Below are 17618 nucleotides of genomic sequence, written 5' to 3' on the forward strand. Positions count from 1 at the left end.
GAGCTTATGGAAAAAATGTCTGAAATGACAGCAGTTGGACCTTGAACTTGGTAGATGAAAAACCATTGAATGCAAACCGCCATTGCATTCATCCCACCGTGTCTGCGTTATCAGAGATAGCTTGCTCTTGGTGAACGTGGAGAACGTGGAAATTTCTTGAGGTAAATAATTGCTTCTTCATGTTTTTCATATGCTCGCTGTTCAGGGCTTTCTAGGGATGCCAGAAACATCACATTTCTAACCAAATGAGACAGGGACTAAAACACGTCACGTCTGTTCAGTACGTACGTATCTCATTTTATAAAAGGCAATAAAGCTAAAACCCTTCATTTGATATCCGTTGGAGCCTCGGTGAGAAACGTACGACATTTATGTCCAAATATTGCCTCGGTTTGCTTACATTTTCTCGGGAGTGGACAACATGGCGCACGTCTTTCAGTCCAGGCCGTTTGAGATGGTTTTCAAGGCGTACAGAGTATTTAGTTTGTGATGGTTTGTTTATAGTTTTCCATTGCGATGTAAACATACCAACCTCCCAAAAGAAAGTTTGGACAGAAACCAAAAGTTTGCTTCTCCTCTTTTGCATCATGCAGAGGTCATCAGTGGAACATTAGTTTCAGGAAAATATCAGTTCACAACACCAAAGTGAGAACAACAGCTTTTTGTGAAAATGTACATTTCAAACGCCTTTTCGACAATTCAAAAGTCAACAACTGCACCACAACATAAACCAGATAAAAATTTGCGTTACGCTCGTTACATTTGGCTGAGCACCAGCGATCACTGGATGGCACACCTCTTCCGTTGACGATTTATTTAGCGGCATGGTCACTATATTTAGCAAGAAGAGCTACGTACGGAAGGTGAGAGTGTCCACTATATCAACTTTATTGGAGTTAGCATTTTGTGGCTGTATTTGTGTCCTTCAGTGTGAGCGACTCACCTGGTCATTCAGGTATGAGTTGCAGCTTCCACTAATGTTTGACTCCATACCACGGCAAAACCGACTCATTATAAACTCCGATAAAATGCGCTTTCAACATCACAGCACCGAAGCCCAAAAGCACTAAACTGTGGCACCAGAGCCCCATCGTTAGCGGTCCACATGACATCATGACATACGCTGTATGAAACTATCTTATCACTTTGCGGTTTGAGGACAAGTCAAAGTCAAACCTATAGCTCATTCCATGTGTGGGTGCCTCGATTCATTTTCTCTTGACTTCCAATTTAGAGAGGTAAAAAAAAAGTAAACCCCATGGCAGTGACCTCTGCTGTAGGGCCATGAATAATGGAGACTATTAGTTGCAAGATACTGCACTTTAAGGGGGAAAAAAAGTCATTTCTGCCGCAGGGTGTCTAATTTAGACGTGGGATTGAATGAGACATCCTCCAAAAATGTTTTGCTTGTTGAGAAATAGATTTCTACTCCTGTATGTCGAAATGTAGAACATGCTGCTGCTAGCAAACATGAATCTCCATTGGTTATTTCCTCCTTCCCTCTGGTACGCTTTTCAATTTCATTGGGTCTGTCTGTTTTTCTTGTTCCATGTTCCTGTACCCCATTTCATAAATAAACCTTCCTTGTCGTTTTTTTACACCCACGGCAGCCCCCTCCACAAATTATTTCAAGCAACAAATACAATTACAATCCAAGTAATTAACTAAGTGAAAAAAATCATGAAAACCAACCCATGAAATCACGAGGTGCCTCCTCAACCTTGTCTTCCCGTCCTAATCAGCCGACTCATTTGTGGTAAACTTCACACTTCATTAATGAATTCATCACCTAAAAGCTGAGTATTGATTGCCAGTAATGGCTTTACAAATCTGCCGCGCACCTTGCGGCAGAGATAATTAAAAATAATGCTTCGTTTCAATAAATCATCTTTAAAAGGGTTAAATGTCTTGGGGTCAACGGGCAGATGGCTTACAATAGCAACAAACAGGCCGTAATGGCCGCTGCTCATTCAGGACAGCAAGGACAGCTTTTACCATTATTACTTTTTATTGCAGTAATGTCAACCAAAGGGAGCCCTAATGGATTTGGGTATTGATCCCGTTACTACAGTACAAGTGACTAAAGGTGTACTGTCAGTAAATGAGGATTACCTTTATTTTGACCTAAAATGACTAAAGTGATCAAATTCAGTTATTGAAGTCAATTATGATAAAACAGGTTTTAATGTTTTCTATATTGTGAAATACTGTTGACGTTCCGGTGACTTCAGATAAATACGAATCAATCAGGGCCGTCAAACAAGTTTTCACCGTTATCATCGCCTGTGAAGCTTACGTTGAAGATCAGCTCCATAATTATTGAAGCAAACACCTTTTATGCATCAACATATGCACAGCAAAGTACAGTACCGTACATGTCTTTCAAATCTGCATGCACCGCATCCACGCAGCACGTAGGTGCAGGCGGGGGGGCGGGTGTCATTTAGAGAGGATTCTCCGTACGCACGCACGCTCGTATCTGACTAACAGCGTGGAACCAACCAAATGTGGCAGCCAACTGTTCCCCCTCCTCAGGACATCCACTCACGCGGCCCAGCGTCAACATATTGGACGATCGGAGCACGGCCCGCTGGGGGGGGGGGGGGCGCACAACAGTGGGTTTGTCAGCTAAGATGATGTCATGTGATGGTATAGAAAACTCATCCACGCAAGGGCGTCGTCGGACGGTTGCTACCATGGCGCTACCATCCCTTCTACCGTCCCTTCTACCATCCTTTCTACCATCCCTTCTACCATCCCTTCTACCATCCCTTCTACCATCCCTTCTACCATCCCTTCTACCATCCCTTCTACCATCCCTTCTACCATCCCTTCTACCATCCCTTCTACCATCCCTTCTAACATCCCTTCTACCGTCCCTTCTACCGTCCCTTCTACCGTCCCTTCTACCGTCCCTTCTACCGTCCCTTCTAACATCCCTTCTACCGTCCCTTCTACCGTCCCTTCTACCGTCCCTTCTACCGTCCCTTCTACCATCCGTTCTACCATCCCTTCTACCGTCCCTTCTACCGTCCCTTCTATCGTCCCTTCTACTGTCCCTTCTACCATCCTTTCTACCATCCCTTCTACCATCCCTTCTACCATCCCTTCTACCATCCCTTCTACCGTCCCTTCTACCATCCCTTCTACCGTCCCTTCTACCGTCCCTTCTACCATCCCTTCTACCGTCCCTTCTACCGTCCCTTCTACCGTCCCTTCTACCATCCCTTCTACCGTCCCTTCTACCGTCCCTTCTACCGTCCCTTCTACCGTCCCTTCTACCATCCCTTCTACCATCCCTTCTACCGTCCCTTCTACCATCCCTTCTACCGTCCCTTCTACCATCCCTTCTACCATCCCTTCTACCGTCCCTTCTACCGTCCCTTCTACCGTCCCTTCTACCGTCCCTTCTACCGTCCCTTCTACCGTCCCTTCCCATGTGACTACACTTCAACCAAGTCAGACCTCATCATGAGCGTGGAAACAATTAGCTGGTTTCTTCATTAGGCCTTGTCACAGGTTCAGCCTCAGAACCATTCATTAGTACAGATTATATTAGATGATATTTAACGATACATGGCCGGCCCTATCAATGATCTGATTGGTCGTTTGTTGTTGTCTTTGACTTTACTAAAAAAGGCTGATTATGTTTGCCGAGTGTTTAGTAGACTGATGATGCAGGATTTCAAATAGTTTCCATGCGTATGTTTTTCAGATTAAAATATATTAAAAAGAGATAATGAAGTAAATTTGGGATATAAATTCAAATGAGGTTATTGGAGAAAACATACTGTATGCATTTCGTTCGTTCCTCCACATGGCAACGCGTGGAAGAACAAGGCATGGCCGCATGTGGGGGCCACTCTGGTGGGGCAATTCATTAGGAGTTGATGGTAGATAATACGGACGCATTGGCTCACACAGGAAACAAAGTCTTGGCCGGTTGCTGCTACATTTCTTACACCGCAGAGGCTGAGATTAATGATGCTGCAGTTCGGTCTATATGAGCCGCGCATTCAAACCCATTGGCTCGCACGTATGTGAGGCAATTATGAGACGGAGAGCGGGGGCTGGTCAGGTAAAGATAAATTAAAGGTGCTTGTCGGAGGGTGTAAAAGAGGTAAAGGGAAAGAAAACAACACGCACGCATGGAGGTGGGCTTACGTGAAAGACTGAGAGGATATTGCCATGTAGGGAAAGATTAGACATCAGAGGTACCCAAGTGCTCCCAGAAAGCCCTAAATAAATCAGATAGCCTCGCAAGGAAGCCACACTGCATATATTAGCATCACACAGACCATTGTCTTGGCTTTACTATGAATTAATGGCCTATACAGAGAACGCTTCACACAAAAAAGACAATAAAGTACAACTATCAGGGGGGGCATTTATCTTGCATAATGGCAAAAAGACATTACAGCTATTGTCATTAAAAACACACCCACCCACGCACGCACACGCACATGCACACGCACGACCGACGTCTAGCCGTAGTTCATGTTAAGATAAATGGAATGAGGCAACGTGAGTGAATATTGCCCCGTAATACTAACCTGCACCCCCCAGTCAAAATGTTAACTTTTTCTATTTCTAAGGTTCTAAATGCAGCTTCAAAATGCAAAGAAAGGAAATGGGGTGAGCAAAATAAATATAAATATATATATTGCAAAGAAACTGGAATATGCTGTTCATCAGCTGATCGAAAGTTTAAGACCATCGCTCCAAAAACCCCCAAAGCCTCTAAATGTCAAATGTAAATATCATCTATTCCCGCTTCTCTTCATGCCTTTCCTTTCTAACCGCTATGGAAAACTGCTATTATAAAAGTAAAAACTGTGTTGTCAACCGCTGGTGACGTTATTGATGGGTGACATAACTTCTGGTTTCGGCCGCCATTTTGTTCATGAGCTGATGGAAGTTTAACGAGCAAGGGCATCGAAGCTAACATGTTTTTGGGATGGGGGAGGAAAACGGAGTGCAGGAGAGAACCCACGCATGCAAACTCCACACAGAGATACCAGGTGGAGATTCCAACCCAGGCCTTCCCATCTCCGGCATTCCCAGCAGGATACCTCCTACTCTTATTCTAATGGGCATCATTGGAAGATTTGAGAGAGGAGAAACGCAGCAATAATGGCCGCTCTGTTGATATTTCTATTTAGTGTGACCAGTATGACCAGTATGACCAGTGTGGTCTCTGCCTTCCCCTGTGGAAGTGAAGTAAGAAATACTTCCCGAAGAACGCTGGGATAGGCTCCAGCATGCCAGCGGCCCCCGTGAGGATAAGCGGTATCGAAAAGGGATGGCTGGGTGGGTTCTGTACTCAGGATACATTCAGCATTAAGTCGTGGATAATGGAAAGAATACGTCAGATTTTTTGCTGACCTGGTACTTTCCTTCTCTCACGTGCTTTGGTTTTGCGTACGTGCGTTCGTGTGTCGCCTAAGGACTGCTAATGTGCACATGTGCAATGGAGGGAAAAGAGCAAAAGCAAATAAACAAGAGTAATAAATGAAGATGAAGATGAACATTGCGAGGCCTCCTTTGCCTTCCCGGGTTCTCCTCTCCTCCACAGCCAAACGTCTATTGATTGCCATGCATATTTATAATTCCTCTGATCTAGTTGGTCTCCAGTGCCTTCGGAGGTGATGGGCCTGCTCCATGAAGCGGAATTAACTTCAATAAACATCCAACGTCTTTCCAATCCGTCCTGTGTTGATATACGTACGCTATTCATTCCTTTTTCGTTGTGTGTCTTGTGTGTGTTGGAGAACATGCTTGGAAGTGGTGTTTTAACACGGAACGCCTCGGTCTTCCTCGTCTTTAGTTCACATGAAATACACGCACTGTCGGGTCTGACTTATGCTAAAACTTCCATTGCAGTCTCAGAACTGACTTTGTTCCTAACCCGAGGACTACCTGTAAATTTAGTATTTACATTAATTTTCCCAGACCTTTAGACCTTTAAACAACTACTAATCCAATAATAATAATAATAATAATAATAATGGTTGTGGTGCTCTATCAAAGGGTGAGAACAAAGAAATGGCATCTTCCTTGGGGAGAAGCGGTTGACTTCTTCCATTTCCTGCGCATCAGATGGGATTATACCTTCACGCCTTTGCAAATCTTTCTTCAGATGCACGATGTTGCAGAGATAACAATCATCCGCATTTGGCCCACATGATAAATTCCCCTCTAATGCTGTTATGATTCCTACGTTTACATTAGGAGCTTCCAGTATATACGTCTACTATGCCTTCAACATGTAATACTAAGATGTCTTTTCAAGATGACATTGAATGCAGCCATAACTTCCTTGTTTATTCCCAATTGAAAGGCTCTCGGAGTAAAGCGCTCTCAAAGGGAGCCCGGGATGAAGACAAGAGACAGGTCCCCTAAGTGGCTCTTCATCTGCCTGCTGTCAGGCTTGACCTTGTTCTGACGGCTCGGCGAGTACGCGTGTTGTGGCGTCTTTTATGCCGTGTGCTGTAAAAGTGAATCTGCGTGTTTGCCTTTGTAAGTTGTCCTTTAAACCTTTTGTATCGGGGTTGTCTTTCGCTGTAAAGCATATTTGTTGGGCCAATATTCATCTTTGGCTGGCTGCTAACTCTTGTGAATAGCCCAAGCGGCGCAAAACATGGCATACGTAACATTTTTCCTTTGGTCACATCCTTCCACTTGTTTCTCTTGTGTCTTCAGCAGCCTGATTAAATGCTTGCTGAAGCGTGAAGCACTAATGGCTCCTGGAAACATTTCCCCTGCTGTCTGTTTTCCTCACGCGCCGCATCAAAAATCAGACAAGTGATGGAAGGCCGCATTTGCCAAAATCTATACAACGTGTACCAAAAACTGTACTCAGACATGCTTAGACTTAGACACACGAAACCCTTTGGACATGTCTGCGAAGGGGTATTTCAGCATTTCAAATATTTCTATTTAACAAGATATACACAAGCATATATATACATATAGTATATACTATACATCAAGAGAGTACCTGAGGTTTTGGAGTCCTAGATAAAGGCCCAAAAAAGACGGCGTCATGCCACGTCTGTCATGTGACCATCTTTACCATCAATTCATTTGGAGCCGTTAATACATTCATATATGTATATAATCTATATAATATGTATGTATATATATATATATATATATATATATATATAATCCTGTCTTGTCATTGATGAAATACAGGAAAATTGGCACATTTCAGACATAGTGGATAACTGTAAATAATCATGATTAATTCATGTTAATGATGATTAATGATCAATATTTGTATCATTTGACAGCCCTACTGCCACCAAAAACTTGACTCATCTTCTTTGTATGGAAAGACATTTTACACTTTCAGCGGTGGCCTCCAGTGTAACGTATAATGGTATAATCCATAACTAACTATACCAACTAATTGGTATAATCACTAACTATACCAACTAATTGGTATAATCCATAACTAACTATACCAACTAATTGGTATAATCCATAACTAACTATACCAACTAATTGGTATAATCACTAACTAACTAAACCAACTAATTGGTATAATCACTAACTAACTATACCAACTAATTGGTATAATCCATAACTAACTATACCAACTAATTGGTATAATCCATAACTAACTATACCAACTAATTGGTATAATCCATAACTAACTATACCAACTAATTGGTATAATCCATAACTAACTATACCAACTAATTGGTATAATCACTAACTAACTATACCAACTAATTGGTATAATCACTAACTAACTATACCAACTAATTGGTATAATCCATAACTAACTATACCAACTAATTGGTATAATCCATAACTAACTATACCAACTAATTGGTATAATCCATAACTAACTATACCAACTAATTGGTATAATCACTAACTAACTATACCAACTAATTGGTATAATCACTAACTAACTATACCAACTAATTGGTATAATCCATAACTAACTATACCAACTAATTGGTATAATCCATAACTAACTATACCAACTAATTGGTATAATCCATAACTAACTATACCAACTAATTGGTATAATCACTAACTAACTATACCAAGTAATTGGTATAATCACTAACTAACTATACCAACTAATTGGTATAATCACTAACTATACCAAGTAATTGGTATAATCACTAACTAACTATACCAACTAATTGGTATAATCACTAACTATACCAACTAATTAGTATAATCACTAACTAACTATACCAACTAATTGGTATAATCACTAACTATACCAACTAATTGGTATAATCACTAACTAACTATACCAACTAATTGGTATAATCACTAACTATACCAACTAATTGGTATAATCACTAACTAACTATACCAAGTAATTGGTATAATCACTAACTATACCAACTAATTGGTATAATCACTAACTAACTATACCAACTAATTGGTATAATCACTAACTATACCAACTAATTGGTGTAATAACTAACAGCTGGCTGCAATATGTTTTCAAATTAAAATCTTTTTTGGGTTAAGGATGTGCATTTCTGTACTAACATAAGTAACAATATTTATATTTATATTATATTTATATTAGTATATTTATATTTAGTAGAGTATAACAGTATTTATTAGAGTATAACTAGTATTTCTCCTGATGAGTTTTGTTGATGAATAAATCAAAGAAATCCAATGAAAGCTGTGACGCTGCCCGGCAAACAGCATGCACCACATCCATGCTCGATGTTCCGTAAGCCTTGCTCAGCGTGAGGCTGTCAGCTCGTTGTTCGACCCCGATGACAGAATGATTTATCTGACTACGCTAAAGTCCTGATGTATGTTGCAGGAGAGCTTTAGCGTTCAAGTTGAGGAAAGACACATATTGAGGCGATGCGTGTGTGAGGGTGTAAAATTGGGGTAGGGAGACCTACTACGCCTGACCCCCCCCTGACAGCGGCCCGATGATGCAGGGGCCTTGATGGTGAACTGACAGATAATGTGTCATATCTGATGGTGGAACTATCCAGAGAATAGATCTGAAATATGGATGTGCAACAATAATACACTGCAGCAATGGCGCCCAGGAAGTGTCCTAATAAATGGGGAGTTGTGGAAGAAGTACACAAAGGAAAAGAACGGAGAGAGATGACGATCGTTGGCTGATCAATTACAGCTAACGCAACTGGCCCTGATCCCGGTGATTGATAGTCAAGCACAATTTCACTGTACACTTGGGTTGTACTGATACAATAACCGCTTTGTTTGGACAACATCTGCACAAAATCAATGTGTGGAAATCAACATTCTTTGTAAATGTTGATTTCTACACATTGATTGAACAGAATTGAACATAATTGAACACATCAGCTTCCTTTGGTGTATCTATGAGGGCATCACAGTCATGAATACCATGTATCTATTCTTGAAAGGCGATGAAGTCATGGCTGGGCCACAGCAGTCTTAACCTGATGGATTTGGAGTAAAAGTATCCAGATGGGGACATGCTTTATTCAAATGTATAATTGCAATTCATTCATTAGGCATAATTCTTTCTAATTACGGTCGAACTTCAGTTTTCGATGAAAATGATTACCAGTATTGTGTTATTTTTCGTGAACTGTCTGGTTTATCGTACGGCCAAAGAGTGCCTCAAGCATCCATGTGGTCCTGACTCAGGTCGTGTCCACACGTAGCACGGAACGCTTTGGAACTGAGATCCACCGCATGCTACATTTCTCTTATTTCAATGCAAATTTTATTTTAAGGCATTGCATGACATGGTTATAGTTAGGCATAGTTCATGATGAACTAAGTTCTAAGCGGCCATTTAAGCCAAGATGACAGAAAAACACAACTTGATTTGACATTGCAGAAAGAAAGAATATAGAATGTTAATCATCTGTAATTCACCTTTAAAGCTCTTTTAAAGACCTTTAAAGACCTTTCTAGTCTCAGTTGCAAACAATCTCACCGGGATCCTCGCTGGACTGTTCCCCGTCTACTTCCACCTCACACAGCGTCAGGTATTCCCGCCTTCCAGGAATCACGATGTTCACGTAGCGGCCTTCCATTCCATTGCACGCAAAGGTTTTGGAGACACCAGCCGGGATGGATACGATCTCTGTACATCTGATGGAACATAATTATAATTACAGTTGTGTACAATATGAAAAGTACTGTAGATAGGTATCAGTGAGATAGTGGTGAATTATGTGTGATATCCGTTCCAGTATTAGCTTAAACCTTGACAGGACGGTGCATTTACCTCGGATTAGCATTGCCATTGTCATCCAGGGAGTCTCCAATGCGGATCTCAGCTCCATTGATGCGCTTATGACAACAATCTTTTCTGTTTGTAATAGTGACAGTGTTTATCTTGAAGGTTTTCTGGAGGTCCAACCTCCACCATGGTTTCATATCTTTCTTTGTGTGAGTACAGGACTTCTGCACCCATCGGCTGGCACGGTTTCCATCAATGGCCCTTTGAGGGAGCCCTTTGCCATGCAGCGAGGATTGAAAGACCTTTCCGCTGCTGGCAATGTTATTACCTGCCCAAAAAAGCACAGCATAGTGATGGGGATGCAGGGATGCAGGGATGCAGGGATGCAGGGATGCAGGGATGCAGGGATACAATGATACAGGGATACAGGGATACAGGGATGCAGGGATACAGGGATGCAGGGATACAATGATACAGTTTTTGACCAAACATACAATGATACAGGGATACAATGATACAGGGATACAATGATACAGGGATACAGTGATGCAGGGATACAATGATACAGTTTTTGACCAAAGTTTTGGGGAAAACTCATTCATTCATTTTCTACCGCTTATCCTCACGAGGGTCGCGGGGGTGTTGGAGCCTATCCCAGCTGTCTTTGGGCGAGACGCGGGGTACACCCTGGACTGGTGGCCAGCCAATCCCAGGGCACATATGGACAAACAACCATTCACACTCACATTCATACCTATGGACAATTTGGAGTGGCTAATTAACCTAGCATGTTTTTGGAATGTGGGAGGAAACCGGAGTACCCGGAGAAAACCCACGCATGCACGGGGAGAACATGCAAACTCCACACAGAGAAGTTGGGGAAAACTTGCCTCTAAAAATGTACAAATTCACCAAGTGGACTGTTGACTTTTATATTTGTATTTATATTAAAGGTCAAAAATGTCAGTGAAGTGAAGTAAAACTGTCTTTCTGTCCCTCCCCACCAACAACCTCCTCTTTGGCCTTCCTCTACGCCTCCTTCCTGGCAGCATCCTTCAGCCTTTTATGCCAAGTACCCAGCTCATATAGCTCATAGCCCTAATACAAACCTACAAAATCTCTTCCTCATCATTTCAAACAAAACAAAACGCTTACCCTTCAAACCGCTTGCCTCGTCTGTAAGAGCCAACAAGGCGAGGGCCACAACTGCAAATATCATCCTGTGGGAATGGGTCAATATAGACGTATAATACGTACGTATAATGTACTTGTGTATCTCAGTAGATAGATTAAGATGCACCTACCTGAAGATCTCCGGTAACTTGGGAGCTGTAGTCTGCTTGTGTCTGGTTGGAGAGCAACTCCCTGCAATGTTGAGAAGTGTGCTATTGGAGTGTGTTATATGGAGTGTTATTGGAGAATATCCTGGTCAAATACGACGTGTTGCTTTTATTCTGTTTGGACTGCGTGAGGCTGGCTTGTACGGTTGTTGGATACTATCAATGCCATGTGATTTTTATGATTGTAGTTCTGTCTATCTTTTTATCTATCTATATATGTAGTTCTTATAGTTGTATCTGTTAACCTTGAGAGGACAACTGTCCCAAAAAAGCCTCTGTCGTCAAGAAGTTAGGTTGGTATTACCCAAATCCAAATTGAAAGTTTAACAGTGGCAGAGCAGGTATTGATAGTACAAAGTATATTTGCTTTCTTTTAAAAACACGGTTCACCGTGAGAGGTTGTTTTGATTGTTTAGGACGTTGTTTGAACGTTTGTGGTTGTCAAATATTTGACTCTTTCTTTCTCCCGTTTTGCTGTGTGGGTAAAAACAACACTTCCATTGGTTCCTGCCAGGTCGTACCACCAGCTGGACTGTTGAAATACCGTACGTACGTACGTATGTACGTATGTAGTATATGCCTGCCTGTTCTAAACGTTCTGTAACTTTCAATGAACTTGAAATGAGTGAGTGAAAATAAGGCCGAGCCCTTTTGAGGTCGATTTCTTTCATGTCAAACAGTTTGGTGATGCAAGTGTTTTACTCTTTTCAACACATATTGTTTGGAGTAGATTTACTTTTGGGACGGCGCCAACTAGCCGGAACTACTTTCTTCAATGCCAAAAACTAACCAGAATGCAGCGGCGTGGAGGAAAAGTCCCCATTGATGCGCTGCACTGCTGATGGGGATGTCACCCAGCTTCGTGTCAAAACTTCCAAACTACACCTTGCAGTATTTTCCCCATAAGAATATGAAAACAATTGAAATGTATACAAATACAGGCCAAGTAACGTAGTCACTGGTTCCGCTTGTCAGTTTCTTTAGCTTGCTAATAGGACGCTAACCAGAGCGGACGCTAACCAAGGTTCCATTACATTGCACAATATGGACTTGATAACTTCATGATTTTAATTTTTCATTTCTTTCTTCTACCCACACCACCAATTTGCTTTTGTTTGCACTATTTATTTCCTTTTGCACAATTCTTCTTTTCTTGTCGTTCTTTTCCATTTGTCACCTGCTCTCCCCCCAATACCTTAACCCATCACTCTCTTTCCTCGGCTCCCTGGGGGGTCAAGTGTGCTGGCTTTTGTCTAAAAACACGTGGAGGGAATTAATTGGCACGGCGCTTAGCTCCTTTGGCCCAGCTGCTTCTGTGCGGCTGTCACCTGGCTCTCTCTCCTTGCCGGTGCGCCTCATCTCGTCCTCATTCTTCTCATTTGCTCTTCTTCTTTGGCGCCGGCTCCTTCTTTCACTCACATCCTCTCTACGCCCCCCCCCCTTGTAGGATCAAGCCTCGGCTGCAGCTGAAGTGCTCTCGTGTCGCGTCTAATGGCGGAGGATAATGTGTGCTGTTGAAGTTGCTAGATACCAGGAAGTGAAAAGCAGTTGAGATGGATGCACTGAATGTGGAAGTAGTGTAGATGTCAAAGGACATAAACAAGCGGATCATATCATGCGATGAGGACAACCTTCGCCTACGCCAACTCCTCTCCTCGTATGTTTATGTTCCACATTCCGTATGGCAACATTTTCAGTGCATGCTAGCTACCGTTGCTAGCCATCGCTGACAACACATCAGCTCTCTTTCACACCCGTCTACCTACCTCACTGGGAAGGCTGGTATAACATCAGCTCATTCCACTTCTTGATCCCCTTTTCACCCCCCCCCCATCCAACCACCCAAACCCTTTCACTCTCTACACTCACACCTCCTACTTTGGATGCATTCATTTTTTAAAGTGCTAATTTCACCTCATCCAACTCTCCAGTTTTCTGGTGCCCCAATTACCCCCCCCCCCCCCAGTTCATACTACTCGTCTACGTTCCTACGTACCCGAAAAGACCAGTCTACATATTGATGCTATTCAAAGCGGAGCCATGTGCCTGGCGTACACCCTGTTGCCATGACAACTGGCTTGGAATCCATAAAGATTAGAAAGAAGGATTAAATAGAGCTGGGAGGGATGGGGGGGGCACCCCAAAAGAGGATAAGCATAATCACAGTGGCATAGAAAGACAGTCAAGAACGATGAAGTCTGGAAGCAAGCAAGCGTCCCAGACAGAAAGTCTATATCGTGGTCTGGGGGTAAGACCCCCCCACATCATCAACGTTTCCTTAATTAGTCACTCGGCATATGTACCGTATTATGTACATTATATACCGTATTCTCCGCACCACAAGGCGCACTTGAAAGCCACTTGATTGACTGTCGGACCTGTCAGTCCTGCTGACACAAGGATGAAATACATACGCTGGCAGCGATCAGACCAATCATAGAACAATATGTAATATGTACAGTATATATGCTCAACGCCTGCCACACCCGTGGTAGGTATACTACCGGTAAAATAAATAATAAAGTTCAAGAAAAACTCGCCGTTTTGTTTGCATTGTCTTTTTTGCGAGTACAGAAACCAACCCCCAATTAAGACTGCGTCTTAACGTAAGCTGAGGACCACCAGTTTTATATTTTTGCTGTTGTTTGGCATTGACTTGTTAAAGGCCACTGGTGGATTAAGTTTAAATGATATATTTGAGAAATATTCCAGTTGTCAGAATGTAAAGGTTCTGGCTATCTCCAACATGAATATTATTTACACCCTGGGAGATATGACAGTTAAAACGAGAAATGTCGTGGCTTCGTCCTTCCACTCATACTTGCCTCAAGATTGGTGCTGTCGCCTAAGAGCCCAATTCCAGACCATGTTTGACGGATGAATGAACAAACAGACACAAGGATGGAGGGGATCGATGGGCCGATAAACGAATTGACAGCAGATGGACGGATGAACAAATGGATGGTTGGATAACTGGCGGAATGATTGGATGGATGTGCTTTTTTACACACGGCTGTGTCTCAAGTCCCGTTGTGTCCAAGGAGCATTATCCACGCATGCGTGGATGTAAAGGGTTGTACATCCACGTGTGCTGGCATAGATAGACGGCAAACAGCTGCATTTAGCAGTACGTCTTGGGGGGAGGGGGGGGTGCTTCAGGTCAGGTGAGATTATTAGGTCAGAAATGCAGATTAATTTGGTAGCTGGAAACCTAATAATATGTAATATACTGTAGTGCTGTTCCACTTTGCAGGGTAATAGATATGGATTTTAGAAATATATACACCTGGGAATATTTTGGTTTGTGTTTTAAGTCATAAAAGGTACTATATGCACAAAAACTGTAGATCACAGCTAATGCCCGACTCGCTTTTACTTTACTTAACTTTTTCCTATCCAATGGAGCCACTGTAACCAAGCAATGTCCCTTGTGGATCTGGTGGACGTCCGTCTAAGTCAATATTCCCAACAATAACACCATAACATTCATTGAGATTGTGGTGAGACAACGATAACAGACATAAAATGGCCCTGGGTGCGTACAGGTCCGCTGGACCGCCAGCGTGTGACATAGACGGCTGGAAAATAAAAGAGCAGTTTGCTGTGGAACGAAAGCCAGTCAACAAATATGTATTTACTCCCAGAGTCTGACAGGTTGACTGCAAGATAGGCTCGAAGGACACGGGACAGCAAGCCATGTTGTGCAAGCCATTCAGGTACACAACACTTAGGGGTGACACTGACGACTAACAAGGTGCAAACAACCACAGCCACGGACGCACGTGAAGAAAGTGACACATTCCCAACAATAATAGCATTATTATTGAATATGAATGGATAGTCAATCAATCACCATCAAGTTTTAGAATGACTGTATAAAAACGATGCATTCTGTTCACCATGCTTGAACTGCGTCCTACACTAAGACACGCCATTGGCCACAATGCTATGAACTAAGTAGGTGAAGGTGGTCAATACCTGGCGACAGCTAGTCAATCTCGGAGACAAGCGCTAACTCCGGTCTCCTTGGTGGGAAAGAATCCCACCATGCACATTCAATCCGGACCAGGATGATATACTGTGAAGGTTTCGGGGTGGGAAGAGTTTCATGTAAATTGGACTGAGTAGGAATAAATTGCTCGGCAGCCTCAGTAAATAACTTTAAGTCCACCTGTCCCTGTTGGTAAATTGGTTCATGACAACGTGGACTGAAAGCATTTGCATGCGGGCGAGCCTGCGGTGCTTTTACATGCCTCGACTCCAAATGAATAGAAATCCTGACACATCAAGAAACCGGCTGAATCTTCTAAGTCTTAAAAAAAGCCCCTCAGCAATGGGCTGGGAGTGTTGACACACACGGAGAAAAAGCAATTTCAGTCTTTCACGGTACTTGGATAAATCAAACGATGCATTTCTATGTGCATGCAGGACTTGATTTATCAAGCAATATCAGAGTGTGGCAGGAAAATCCTCCACTAAGCTGAGGTGCGTCTTATCTTCTGGTTCACTGCCCTGAAAGAGAATTCCCGATTTTGGAGCTGGCTTCTAAGATTATTAGTTTGGCCTTTTTATTTCACATAAGAATGTCCTCAACAGTTTATGGTAAAGGAGACTTCATGTTTCAGTAAAGTCAAGTGTAGATGTTTCATGACCTTCAGACGTCTGCAAACAAGTCAAATAAATGTTGTACCACCTCAGGTTTTTGGTTTTTGTTTTTTTTAAATCAGACAAAGACTAAAAAACATCAAAACCAAATCAATTTCTCAAATGAATGTGTCATTTCCAGACACCCAAAATATGAACCAAATATTTTATGAAAAATAATATGCAGAAAACGATGCAAAGTAATGACATGGATAACTTTATTTATGGAACATTCTAGTTGTTTGGGGGGGGGGGGGGGGTGATTTGAGTGATCAGCACCTCCTTCCATTTGAGCGAAGGAGCTCGTCAATGAAATGACCTGCCGGAGAAACCGGTTGTCGGTTTGGCCTCCATTGACACAGGTGAATGGGCGGTGCTGAATTCCACACAAGAGTTGAAGTTACTGCGTGGAAAATACATGGAACATATCACCCGTACGAGCAGTCAGCAGTCAGTCAGCTCTTTTCCCCGGAGAGAAGAAAAACAGTTGAAAAGTCAGTGACCTTGAGAGAACATTCTTGACAACATTCAAAGGCAACTCGTGTTGTTTTGACAAGTCCTGCCCAATCAGACCTGGGTTTTTCATGCTGGCGACTGGTGGCTATCTGGCTTATGGGTGGCATGTATTTTTAAAGCGTGTGCGTGCGTCAATGGCTGGGTTAGGGATCTTGTCTTAGGGGGCAGTTTGCCGTTGGTCCTGGTTCTCCACTGATGGCAGTGGCATGACGAGAGACAGCCAGGGGCCGGGAGACCTTCTGCTGAATAAAAGACTGCACGTGAGCGGGAATCCATAGTAACTAGCACCAGAGGGAGACATTGCTGTACCTTTCCGTTGGATGCTGTCCTGAATCCTAAGAAAGAATCTAGTTGAGCTGATAGTTCACAGGAGCGCACGGGGACCAGTTGTCCTCTGTGTGTGTGTGTTGCTGGGGGGTAGGTGATGTCAACCAGTGACAGGTAATTTGGTCCCAGCCGCGCCCCCTGGGACCAACAACACACATGTACTCATCTAACGCATACACCTCTTTGTACGAATCCACAGCCTGACGCTGGGATGGCAGACGCTGTGCCAGCATCTCACGCAGACCAGTTGGTACATCCTGATTTGTTACAGCACACTACAGTACTACAGTACTACAGTACTACTGCAGTGGAATCTTTGTTTTCAAACACCCCCGCTTGTGTCGGATTGTGCTGTCTGTCAAAATGTTGCCTTGGTTCTTGTACATTGTATCGGTTGCCATGCAGTATTAGACATTACCTTTTTTATTAAGCCCTCTTGGGTCACACGCCAGATCTTACCAGACTTATTTTACACGATGGCATCCTGGACGCTCAGTCAGTTGGCAAACTGGGATGAGTGTGTTGGACAAAGTAGTTTGTCAGCACATCATATCATCAGTGTTGGTAACATGCCTTTGCTACAAAACGTAGCAGTTAGCCTG

The 17618-nt window shown here is 42.8% G+C and overlaps 1 protein-coding gene across 1 annotated transcript; it reads right to left on the reverse strand.

The window, feature by feature from the left end:
• Positions 1 to 9666: 9666 nt before the first annotated feature.
• LOC144898475 (fucolectin-1-like) lies at positions 9667 to 11569 on the reverse strand. The gene is made up of 4 exons (XM_078790482.1): positions 11494 to 11569; positions 11345 to 11409; positions 10235 to 10517; positions 9667 to 10098 (listed from the first exon to the last, which is right to left on the reverse strand). The coding sequence occupies exons 2-4, from the start codon at positions 11406 to 11408 to the stop codon at positions 9921 to 9923; spliced, it is 525 nt and encodes a 174-aa protein (XP_078646608.1). The 5' UTR covers position 11409; positions 11494 to 11569; the 3' UTR covers positions 9667 to 9920.
• Between the last annotated feature and the right edge of the window lie 6049 nt (positions 11570 to 17618).

This window comes from Doryrhamphus excisus, linkage group LG5 (assembly GCF_037039965.1).
Source record: "Doryrhamphus excisus strain RoL-2023G ecotype Guam linkage group LG5, RoL_Dexc_Guam_v1.1, whole genome shotgun sequence".
Taxonomy (NCBI): Eukaryota; Metazoa; Chordata; class Actinopteri; order Syngnathiformes; family Syngnathidae; genus Doryrhamphus; species Doryrhamphus excisus.

What these genes read in the sequence shown, in the direction of transcription:
- LOC144898475 (XM_078790482.1), bottom strand. Translation starts at nt 11,408, where the DNA reads ATGATATTTGCAGTTGTGGCCCTCGCCTTGTTGGCTCTTACAGACGAG. An exon ending in CGAGGCAAGCGGTTTGAAGG is followed by an intron (nt 10,518 to 11,344) that starts GTAAGCGTTTTG and finishes TTTTTTGGGCAG; the next exon opens with GTAATAACATTGCCAGCAGC. An exon ending in AATGGCAATGCTAATCCGAG is followed by an intron (nt 10,099 to 10,234) that starts GTAAATGCACCG and finishes ATGTTCCATCAG; the next exon opens with ATGTACAGAGATCGTATCCA.